At 42.3% G+C, this 12,701-nt stretch overlaps 1 protein-coding gene across 1 annotated transcript in view; it reads right to left on the bottom strand.

Moving 5' to 3' along the window:
• The window catches only part of LOC124278532 (myoferlin-like), a 151,502-nt gene that overhangs the window by 17,554 nt on the left and 121,247 nt on the right, over window positions 1-12,701 (bottom strand). Inside the window, exons 42-47 of the mRNA XM_046714261.1 lie at window positions 10,785-10,895; window positions 9,945-10,070; window positions 8,715-8,870; window positions 8,405-8,496; window positions 838-1,008; window positions 511-656 (exon numbers count right to left, since the gene is read on the bottom strand). Coding sequence (XP_046570217.1) covers window positions 511-656; window positions 838-1,008; window positions 8,405-8,496; window positions 8,715-8,870; window positions 9,945-10,070; window positions 10,785-10,895 — 802 coding nt within the window. The remainder of the gene's footprint in view (window positions 1-510; window positions 657-837; window positions 1,009-8,404; window positions 8,497-8,714; window positions 8,871-9,944; window positions 10,071-10,784; window positions 10,896-12,701) is intronic.

Genomic DNA, 12,701 nt, shown 5'->3' with positions numbered 1-12,701 from the left:
AGGGCAGGGGTTGAGCTTTCCAAAGTGACAGTATTGTGTGGCATTCCTTTGCTCTGTTTCTCTTTCCCGGAATGCATGTGCAACAACGTATTGCACGTCTCAAGGACGAACCCACTGACGTCACGGAACGTGGCACGTGCATGCATGTTGGATACATGTCACTAATCTCTGAGTTTAAATCCTTAAACACAGGTTTGATAAATTTAGATTTTAAATTTTTGTATGCACAGTGTCTTTATGTGCCTAGTATATATTAGTTCAGTGGTTTCTGAGGAGATCATGTTTCAGGTTCAAGTATTGAATTTCGGCCAGTTTATTTTAATGGTTTAAGTGCAATGGTCAAACAGAGGTGAAAGTGTGTTGAACACCATGACAGATCAACTACAACAAGTATGATGTGGGCCCAACCATAACATGGAACTGAAACAAACAGAAATTGAATACTGTTATGCCATCAAACAGAGTATAAGATAAGTTGGAAGGATTAAATACCTGTAAACATCCTCTTACCAAATTCAGATAGGTTATATACCCGCTTGCCCACTTTGACACTATTGTTGCCATAGAACATCGGCCCTGAGAGGTGACGCTTCTGACAGTATTCCTCAAGCAGTTCCTTGGGCTTCATACAGTCACGCCATTCATTGATGCCCGCCCTGGGAAATAACAACTCATCTGCATCAATCATGGGCAGACACAGCTGCAGGAATGTCTCTGGAACATGTAACTACCGGAACTGGACAAATATAACTAGTAGCCAGTAACTCAGGATCAGAAAACTGATACTTTGGTGTTAAATCAGTTTGACTTTTGAAGGATGTCTACACAATCACTTACGTGCAGTATGACTTTGCCAAGCCACATGTTGCTCTATGCTTTGAGAGAAAACGGTTTTCCAAGTCAATCAACGTTTCTCCAATGACATCATCTGATGAGATCAGATCATAATCCTTCACACGTATGATGAGATCCTTTTCTAATGGAATGGAGGCATTAATCTCAAACATTCTGAAAAACCAAGATGTCATAATGTTAACAGTAAGATCAGGTATGACTTACTTCAGAGAGAAACATGGCTGGTAAAACTGAGCAAGTTAATTAAAGTGGTCAGAAATGTTCCAGTCATATCACATGAAGGCAGGAAAACAAGTGGTTAATAGCATGAGCAACAATACACGTAGTTGAGGTTTGATAGTTCGTAATCACCCAATCTTCGTTTATGTTGACACTTATAACAAGAAGCCTGTGGAGTGTGGCTGTCAAAAGGGTTTGAATATAAACTGGCTGTTTAAAGTAGGAGGTCAGTCAGGCATCGGTGTAATATTCAAAGGCACAAGAACAAAGGTATTTTACCTAACATCCATGTATCAAAACACTGATAAAGAATGTTTACATATTGCATACATCAAAACAGGCATAGGTGAGATGTGATTCGATATATAAAAGAAACTTCAAACAGTTTATGCTATCATAATGTAATTTTCTGACTAAAATTGATATTTTATACTTATCCTGACTCATGCTAATTATGTTTGTCTCCTTCCTCTTGCGAATGATAGTGGAACTCTTGAAATCCCTAAGTTCCCTTCTAAAAAAGCGGACGTAAAATCACTCACCCACGAGTAGAGTCCCATTCCTCCCCTTTGGCGCCAAAATGGTCACATGATCGGCCATATTTGTCACTCTCTCTGTATGTAACCCCGACAGCCGAATTTACAGGGAAATCCAGAGTGCCATAAGAGGGGAGGTTGGGAGGGCTAACCTCATGAGTCAGAATAAGTATAAAATATCAATTTTAGTCAGAAAATTACATATTTTTCCTTATCCTGACTCATGCTAATTATGCTTGCAGAATCTGTCGGAAACGGTGGTGGGTCAGGCCACGTTCTGGATTCACTGGTTGTAGATTTACGTCCTGTATTACCCCTTTGGGAACTTATGACGGCACTGTTGAAGATTTTGTTCTTTCAACTTCTTTCTGATGAGTCTGGAGGGACCACAACTTGTCAGATTTTTCCGAAACTTCTCCTGACATTTTCGTGTGGATTTTAGATATACAAATATTCCATTAGTTATCTATTGCAACTCCATCTCTTGATGCGCGCATCAAGTGGAGATGCGACCCTTCTTCATGTACAAGTATGTCCTATACAAGTACAGGGTCTATTACTCATGCTAGTCTGTCCTAGACGTGTGCATGGACTTATAGCCATTGTTCTCCAGAGGTTGGTTTTAACAAGTCAGCGCCTTTGTGGAACCATTAGTTGTTGTGCTACAACAAGTGGCCCAAACTGGTGAATGCCTGAGACGTTGTCGGTGGCAATGTCTCTGAGGTAGTGGTTGGCAAACACCGTGTTCGATCTCCAAAAGCAGCCCTCCATTATAGTTTCCATGCAGAGCAAGTGTTGACGCCAGGGCTCTGACTTCATGTGGATTGGAGGCTCGTGGAGGCTCAAGTCCTGCTGCTTTATAGGCCCTTAGTATAACAGCTCTCATCCAGATCGATATTGTTGTCCGTGAGACTTCCATGGGCATCTCAGTGGATAAGGGGATGAATAGGCGCTTGAATTTTCGTCGTCCTTTGTAGGTAGACTTCAATGCTCTGACAGGCCATAAGGATAAATCCTGTGTATCCTGTGGTCCAAGGACTGTAGAAAGTGCTGGGATGTGGAACTGTCTGTCAGGCTGGCCAGGCAGTTGGTTCTTGGCAATAAAGTCCCATCTCAGTCCAAGATGTACGATGTCACGATGTCTTGCTTTAAATCGTGTTCGTTCAAAGTCCAGAGCATGTATTTCTGACATCCGTGCTGCTGTTGCTAGGGTGATCAGGAACAGCGTTTTCTGTGTCAGTAGTTCAAAGGATGTCCATTCTAGAGGCTCGTAAGCATCACTGGTGAGATGTTGTAAAACTACGTTAAGATCCCAGGTAGGAGCCTTGAATTTCTTTTGTTGGTCTTCCAACTTGAACGAGCGTAGTAGTGCCAGTATCTCTGGTACTTTGGTCAGCTTGACACCCGTCTTCATGATGATAACTGTGCTGAGAGCAGCCAGGTATGTTGAAAGTGTTGAACTTTTTTTAAGTGTCTTGTCTTTTGCAAATGACACAGATATTCCGCTACTTGAGGATGGGTTGCTTTTACCGCTGTAAAGCGATACTGTTCAAATCTCTGCCACTTGTCATCGTACATGTTGCGAGTTGATCTGCATAGAGCTAGTGTCACTGCTTTCACTGCTCTGGCGGAGTACCCTCTAGTCTTCAGGCAAGCTTAGATACGCGCTCCACGCGTGCAGCTGGAACAATGCCAGATTCCCGTGAGCTTGCTTGGTGTGTGGATGGACAAGCAGGTTCGACCACTCTGGTAATTTCAAGGTTGGACTTCCGCATTCTTGTATGAGGATTGGAAACCATACCCTCGCTGGCCAATAGAGCGCGACCCAAATCAGTTGCAATGTTGTCGTCTGCTTGATTTTCTGTATTACTTGTGGTAATAGTGCTGGAGGTGGAAACGCGTAAGCTTTTAGTCCTTCCCATGAGATGCTTAAAGCATCTGTTGCCCATGCCTGAGGATCCGGAATCGGTGAGATGAATGTTGTTAGTTGTTTGTTGAACTTTGTTGGAAACAGGTCTATCAGCGGAGATCCTACTGTCTGTATGATGAACCGGGAACACTTCTGGATGTAACATCCATTCCGTCAGGGATGGTTGTAGTAGACGAGATAGGGCTTCTGCTATGACATTGTTTGCTCCTGGAATGTGACATGCCTTCATGTAGATGTTCAGGTCGATGCTGAACAGGAGAAAGCTGAATTTTAGCAGACTTGTTGACCTTGTTGACCTTGTTGATTCTTGTTTGTTGATGTAGAACGCTACTGTGGAGTTGTCCATGTGGACCGTGAGCCTTTAGTATGCTGGAACAGTGTTGTAAAGCGTTGATCACTGCTTTCAACTCCAACAGGATGATGTGGAGAATTGATCCTGACTCGACCACTTTGCTGCTGCCACTTCGTTGTCGAGGTGAGCACCCCATCCTTGTAGCGTTGTATCCATGTAGAGATGAGTGTGGCAAGCTGGCTCTGACAAAAAGGTTCCTCTGCAAACATTCGACTTCTGAGTCCACCATAAAGTTATGGTTTCTGACTCTCCAGTAGTATTGACATGTGTTTTCTTCATGTTTACATTTGATGAAAACTTGTATTCATTGTAGGTACCAAGTGTCTGCAACTGACCCTCATTTATTATGTCCTAATTGCACTGTTTCATGTTGAGATGGGCGTTCACAAATATTGTAGTGGGCGCGCAGCTGAAATCTCCCTCTGCGAGTCATGTCTTGAGCTGAGGTGAGTAGACCAAGCATGCTTTGCCAAGCCCGTAGTGTCAACGGAGAGAGCATTGCTTGAGATATCATATGTTGTATCTTGACCCAACGATCCTCTGGGACGACCGTGTGATTCTGTGGTGTGATGAGCCATATTCCCAGCAATTGAAGATCCTGTTTTGGTTCCAACTGCAATTAGGAGATTACTAGCCATCTACTGCAATCACTTCCTACGTTGTAGGTACGTGGATTTAGGAGCCCTTGCCATGTCCGACATGGAAGCGGAGAGATGATCGATTCTGGAATCAGGGCTTGAAGCTTGTCTCATCAATCTTCCGGTAATATGTAATGAAGATGTTGTCACCAGAATCCGAACATTGTGCAGCGATGATGCATAATACGTTGTCTCTAGGTCAGCAAAAATCTATGATGTACTGGGACTGCCATCGATGTGAAGTCTATTTATAGTCGACTGGCTGCCGCAAGCAGAAACCGTCTCACGCTTGTCGCTGCAAGTCCCCAGATAACCAATATCAAATCTGCTAACAGGGGAAATCCTCTATGACCCATGAAGATAGTCGAACCACACTGTACCCTACTAACTGGACTGTAAATGGAGTCTTTCCCACGTTGAAAGAGTTGTTTACAACTGTAGACGACTTCCTGGCACGTGACTGTGACGTCACCGGGGGTTGCAGGAAAATGATCCTCGTAGAATCTTGTGCAATCGTTGATTTCTTCGTCAACACTCGGCTTTGTCCGTAACCTCTCTGTTCGGCTTGTGCCGGAGTTACATGAGTGAACACGTGTCTTGATGGCTGAGTGGAAGCGCGCGAAAACTTCGCCCGTGTAGTACCAAAGTAAGCACCCTGTTCCATGTCTGTTGTGACTGTATTCTTCAACTTTATAATCTTTACTGCAGTCGTCATCTTATACAGATGTTCTGTAAAGTTGACCGTAACCGATGTCTCGCTGAGGAACTGGGACAATGCTGTTAACTGTCCCTTTGATATCTTGTAAGCCCATGTGATCAAATTTCATCTTCAGTGTTTCATCGGCTGTTATCTGACATCGCTACTTCAGGTGTGCGTCTCTTCCTTCAGCCACACGTTGATCCAACATAGTCAACATCTAGTTGTAGTGTCCAGTTGTGTTATCTTCTTATCTTCCATCTTGAATATCTATTACGGGATTCACTGATGATCTTGTAATCTCAAACCCTGATGTATCATGAAGGGCTCCGTATGATGAAGGGGAAATCTGCTATTGTTGAACGGTGGGACATGCTGACTCTGATTATAATCCTCCCCATGAGTGCCTGCGCGCAGGTTGATGAAGGTCCAAGTTGGAAGATCCGTATCTGCGCAGTCTGTAGAATCCTGGAGAACGACTGGATCTACTTCTGTGTTAGAATCCTTCATGCTGAGACGCTGAAACTGCGGGGAGGCTCCATCGTGGACTGCTAACGCTAAACTGGCGTTCGTTGAATCCTCCAGGGTTTTAACTGCTGATACTTCTGACGGTAGAGATCTTCACAAACGTAACCGTTCGTGAGGGCCTTAATCCTAGAGCTTATATAGCTAATATTCCTTAGTGCAGGGCAACTGTCATTGGAGGGGTCTGCTATGCTGAACTGACGTTAGTAGAGTTCTCTAGACTTCTAACTTCAGACAGTGAAGTTAGTCATTTCCCTATCTGAAGATCCATAATGACGTGAGTCTCTGTATGTAGATCTGTATGTAGAGCTGCGTGCAGGTGAACGGTCCCGGGTGTGACCGTGTATTCCTCCTGAAGTCTTGAGATATCTCTCTAAGCCTCCACGGAGGCTGATGGACGTAATATCCCTTCTCTCTATGGGATGATCTGTATGAAGAGCTTCATGCAGGCATGCAATCCCGATGCGATCGTGTATTCTTCCTGGAGTCTAGAGATGATTCGCTAGGTTCCAAAATGTAGGAGTGCCTTTGCGCAGGCTCTTGATGGGCGTCACAGTCCGATGGACATGAAGACGCATATCTGCGACGTCTGCAAGGTTCGGGAGAACGCCTCGATTCCTTCCTGCGTGAAGACTTCTTAGCAGCAATCTCTGGAGCGTCTACGTTGGTAGTAGAGTCCAGACTCCTCACTTCAGATGGGGAAGATCGTCGTGTCCGTCAGCCTTTGTGCAGGCTTCCCTCTTCATCCGGATGTGGTGGGGAGACTGTAGAGGCTAGTAATCGTGGTAGCAGCCTTCTCCTGAGCGAAGTGACGTTCCATCATCGACATCATCTGGTCTGTAAACTGTTGCATGAACATTCCCGGGTTGAAGTTCTGCGTTGTCTGAAGAGACTGCTGCATGGATGATGCATTTGATACTGAAGAGACGTCATCTAAGGCTCGCTGCACTTGTGAAGAGTTGACGCTGCTGCTATCTCTGGTACCCGATGTCTGCGTTGATAGGTCTTCTGTCAGTGCTGATAACAATGCCGATGTAGCTGTAGAAGCAGGCTTGATCTTCTTACGGACGATGGTGACTTCAGGTATGAGGATGAGTGGATCATCATAAACATCTGCTTCTTCCGGAGGAACAATCTCGGCTGAGAAAGACCTTGTCTTCTGTGTAGAGCTGATCTTAGACTTCGCTGAAGTCTTCATGGTAGTAACCTTCTTCTTCTGCGAAGATGATGATTTAGCCTTCTTCATCTGCGATGGGGTCAGCTCAGCAGACGATGATCTCTTATGGCCTCCGGCATTCACCACTGGTACATCGACCTGCCCCCGAGAAACGTTCAGCAATTCACTGGAATTATGAATATCTGCAGCAGTGGTTAACACACGGTTATCAGTGCAATCACTCGATTTAGACATGACTTGTGAATACCTTCGTACCCAGTCCTTAGCACGTCTATGGATGGAAAAAAGGTAATTATTAAATTCAACCAAAGTTAAATTTACACAAAACTTACAGCAAGAGCTGAAAGAACATGAAACAGTGCAATTAGGACATAATAAATGAGGGTCAGTTGCAGACACTTGGTACCTACAACGAATACAAGTTTTCATCAAATGTAAACATGAAGAAAACACATGTCAAACAACGGAAAATTTAGATTAAATTCCAAACCATAATGTAGAATATAATCCTAAAAAGCGTATACAGCAATAATTTTGATGTAAGGTCCAAAAATATAAAAGAATATGTGCCGTATAGGGACCCAGGTGCTCTCACAACCGTCCTCAAGGGCGAAGAAGGAGAGAGTGACAAATATGGCCGATCATGTGACCATTTGGGCGCCAAAAGGGAGGAAAGGGATGCTACTCGTGGGTGAGTGATTTTACGTCTGCTTTTTTAGAAGGGAACTTCAAGGGATTTCAAGTGCTCCACTATCATTCGCAAGAGGAAGGAGACAAGCATAATTAGCATGAGTCAGGATAAGGAAATATTGCTAATTCTTTAACCTTTCTGTTTTTTGTGTGTTGTTTCTTCAGTTATAAGGAACACTAAGTATTTATATAACTAACATTACAATGCTCAGTCTAGTACTACAAAGCTTTGGCCATGTCTCCTGGCCATTGGCTGTTGAACTTTTATGCAGTCTGAATAAAAAGTATTCCTGTTGCATTCCTGTCTCATGGTCCTACATATGTCTTTGGGTCTGGGCCTTGTGTTTGTTGAGGAGAATATTCTTGGATATAAATGTGTTGCACATAACCTTGCATCATACTGCATGAATAAATACCAAAATACAGATTTTTGCAAGATTGTTCCTGACTTCCTACAATTTAAATATCTCTTTCATATTTATTTTTTATCACAATACCTAAAGTAGTAATTTAATTGGTGCTATGCAGTTGCATCAATTCAGACACTTTTGAGGTGATGCCAGATGTGAAGAGGTGGACAATGCAGCACTGACAGACAGATGGTAGCAAACTGACAACTTTCTTGAACATTTGCAAGTATAACACAGTAAGTTCAACTGGATTTTCAGTCCTTGAGAGCTAATATAGGTCACCACTTCGCTCTAAATTAGTTGTATCCAACCCAGGGTAATACTGACTTGCATGTGTTTGTGTCACCAGACTTCAGACATGGACAGAGTACTTACTTGCCAAACACAGGATTTGTTGTGTTGGGAATGTAGTCATCCCTTGTGTTGAGCTTCTTGCTGCCGAGCAACACCTCCAAGTAGGGGTCAGCCTGAAGAAACAATCACCCATCACAAGGTCACATAGATGTCATAGAAACACACTTCTTTATTAAATGGTGTGGTTTGTTTGTACAGGTTTAAGAACTTGAAAATGGATCTTCATAAGAGTGAAAACGCAAAAGATAATAAGTAATATACTTATTAAAGTGTCCCGACACATGACAAGTGTTCTATACAAGTTACAGATACATGTGTAATGTAGACTGACCAAACCACTGGGGTCATTCGGCTGCAGCTCGATAGCTTTGATGATGTACACCCGGATGATACTTTCTGCTGGATCACTGTTGGGAAGATCGCTCAGAATCTTTAGTGGCAGGGGTTCACTTGGATCTTGTGGCAGAGGGTAAACTCGGAAGGAGCCCTACAACAAATGGCACTGGTATAATCGTCATTCATGAGGTTCAGAATACCGCTTTCAGCAAGTAAGACTTTAGTGACACACAACCATTATTTCACCTTGTACTCCCAATCAACATACCATCTACAGCAAGTATTCCTGGAAGACTTTAGTGATACACAACCATTATCTCACCTTGTACTCCCAATCAACATACCATCTACAGCAAGTATTCCTGGAAGACTTTAGTGACACACTACCATTATCTCACCTTGTACTCCCAATCAACATACCATCTACAGCAAGTATTCCTGGAAGACTTTAGTGACACACTACCATTATCTCACCTTGTACTCCCAATCAACATACCATCTACAGCAAGTATTCCTGGAAGACTTTAGTGATACACAACCATTATCTCACCTTGTACTCCCAATCAACATACCATCTACAGCAAGTATTTAGTGGAAGACTTTAGTGACTCCCACACATACCATTATCTCAAGACTTTAGTGACTTACCATATCTCCCAATCAATCATACCATCTACAGCAAGTATTCCTGGAAGACTTTAGTGACACACTACCATTATCTCACCTTGTACTCCCAATCAACATACCATCTACAGCAAGTATTCCTGGAAGACTTTAGTGACACACTACCATTATCTCACCTTGTACTCCCAATCAACATACCATCTACAGCAAGTATTCCTGGAAGACTTTAGTGACACACTACCATTATCTCACCTTGTACTCCCAATCAACATACCATCTACAGCAAGTATTCCTGGAAGACTTTAGTGACACACTACCATTATCTCACCTTGTACTCCCAATCAACATACCATCTACAGCAAGTATTCCTGGAAGACTTTAGTGACACACTACCATTATCTCACCTTGTACTCCCAATCAATATACCATCTAGTGACACAAGTATTCACCTTGTACTCCCAATCAATATACCATCTACAGCAAGTATTTCTGGAAGACTTTAGTGATACACAACCATTATCTCACCTTGTACTCCCAATAAACATACCATCTACAGCAAGTGTTCCTGGAAGACTTTGGTCACACACAACCATTATCTCACCTTGTACTCCCCCACCACATTTGACTCCTCCTCTTCCTCATTTTTTCCACGACACAAATCAAAACTGTGGCAGAAGTCAACAAAGCCATTGAAATCCTCTGTTTTCTCCAGTTCAGATTTCAAGATCTACAATAAATATAAGTTCCCGTAGTCATTATTTCTGTTTGTGTTCAAATTTAGGACTGAGTGTGAAATAACACGAAATACAAGGAGGCTTGTTTTCTTTGATAAACTCAAAATCTTTCGTTTGTGGACATATGGCCTTTATTGGGTCCCTGTATTGTATTGTATTGTATTGTAAATGTACATCATCGAAAGTTTGTCACAATACACGAGTTTCAGATAAAACTATCGGTTCAGTGGCATGAACAATTAATGGAATTTAAACCAAGGGAGATAACTCTTTCTCTTTAAGCATACCACTAGGGACAGCTATGACTTAGTTTAAATTTTCATTTTCATTTCTGTATGTATCTATGGTACCCATAGGAATAAGGCAACCGTAATCCAGAGGGAATGTTTACGACATAGTTATGTTGGTTTACAGGCAATGGCTTTTGAAAAAAAGGATTGCAGCTTTTTATGTGTTATGTTTGTGCATACCGATTTGACTTTACGATGATGAGGCGGGGCCTGAGAAAGATAATGTGTTTACCTCTCTTCACCTCAAATAATCCAGTTTTCATCTGACTTGCATCATAAAGTGTCTCAGTATATATATAGGCAGTAAAGAAACCTATAAGTCATAATGCTTGAACTTAAAGGATAAACAAAAGGTCATACTCCTTTGAAAACTTCAAACTGCATGATCTGCATTACTGAGAGTAATGTCATATGTACCAGAAGATTATCGTATCCCAGCTCCAAATACTTCCTGCACTTTGTCGTCTCTCCTGTGGAGGCGTAGTATTTGGACCACCAGTCAATCTCCTCATCCAGCAGGTTTGGGTCCTGCAGCAGAGTCAACACTACTTATCAACACATGTGTAACATCATATTGTAGTTCCCCTAGCAGATGGCACCAATGCTGAACGTGTTCTTATAAAAGATTTATGTAAATATCATCTAGACATGCCAACTGTAATCACCTGTGTGCTGTTAAGATACCAGAGCTATGTTACATAGATATGACATCTACATACATCTGTCCAGAATCAAACACTGTACTATGGTTCCAGCCAACCATTTCACACCTGTCATTTTGTAACTTAAACTGACTTTTAATATGACTTATCTGTTAACATTTAATCTGTTAAATGTCAGTGGCAAACTGCTGAAAGAGAAATGGAATTGTTTGATTGCCTTCCATTAGCAGACACCACAATTCTAGCCACCACCAACTGAAGGCATCACTCCTTCACAAGCAGAACGCAAAAATAAGAAACACGCACCAGTGCATTTCAACAAAATGTAAAAAGGTTTGGAAAGGTAAATATTCTTTGATATTTGAATATCATAATATTTGACTTTTTCATTATTCTCAACATCAGTTGTTACTGAACATCAGGAAGGCAAGGTTGTACATTCCAGATGCAGCCATGGAAATCCACATCCATTGTTTAAGACATCTTGTGTTAAACCAAACTAGTGCAAATCATTACCTGGAGGTTTGGTTACTAGAACAATGTCTTCTGTTTCAAACATTTATACACACTGAAACATAAAACTCCCAAATACTTGGAGACATACAGCACAACAACGACCATGAAGCAGTGTTCGAAACAACTGAAACTGTTCCAGAGAGAGACTCCTCCACGAGTACTGGCCCACAGCTAACAGAGTGGCAGGTACAGTGTCCTGAATGACTCACAACAATGTTAAGAATCCTACACTATTTCCTGGATGTTCTGTCAAATAAATGTCCCCAAATGGCATTAGGAGTGTTTAAAATATAAATTTGGCTGACAAATATTGTCATACACCCTCTGAACTAAGATGGCAGAACATTCCCAGACAGAGGAGATTTCATGATTCTCTGACTCTGCTCCACTCTCTGGCTGTGGGTGAACAGGTAGCTATTTCGAACACCACCAACATGTCATACTATCAACAAGTATGTGGAACAACACTAGACGGTAATGACATATATTGTACACAGTAAAGAGGCTAGAGATCATATAGATGTCCACATGCACATGCTTCAACACCTGGACCACATACCTATGTTTTCTGGAGCTACCTGGCACAGATATAAACCCTCAACACTACTCACTGAGGGCAACATCAGACAGTGCCTGAATCAGTTAGGTGTGTAGTTAGCCAGCTTTTGTACTAGATGGAATCAGCATAAAATATCACGCCCTATAACCTCACAAACCAAAGACTGCTACTGTTGGGAGTTGTAAGAATACAGATGTGTTTGTTGTTGCATTCGGTCTGCCATACTCTGGTTTGTTCTTATAGTCCATATGACATACACTGGTATAATGCTATAACCCAGAAGACAGATGGGGCTACATACTAGTATGCTGTAACAACCCCTATGACATATGGGGACATACACTGGTATAATGCTATAACCCAGAAGACAGATGGGGCTACATACTAGTATGCTGTAACAACCCCTATGACATATGGGGACATACACTGGTATAATGCTATAACCCAGAAGACAGATGGGGCTACATACTAGTATGCTGTAACAACCCCTATGACATATGGGGACATACACTGGTATAATGCTATAACCCAGAAGACAGATGGGGCTACATACTAGTATGCTGTAACAACCCCTATGACATATGGGGACATACACTG

The sequence above is a fragment of the Haliotis rubra genome, unplaced genomic scaffold (genome assembly GCF_003918875.1).
Source record: "Haliotis rubra isolate DU_JTF1 unplaced genomic scaffold, ASM391887v1 Scf239, whole genome shotgun sequence".
Taxonomy (NCBI): Eukaryota; Metazoa; Mollusca; class Gastropoda; order Lepetellida; family Haliotidae; genus Haliotis; species Haliotis rubra.
The sequence above is the reverse complement of the archived record's forward strand: the minus strand, read 5'-3'. Positions and strand labels throughout refer to the sequence as shown.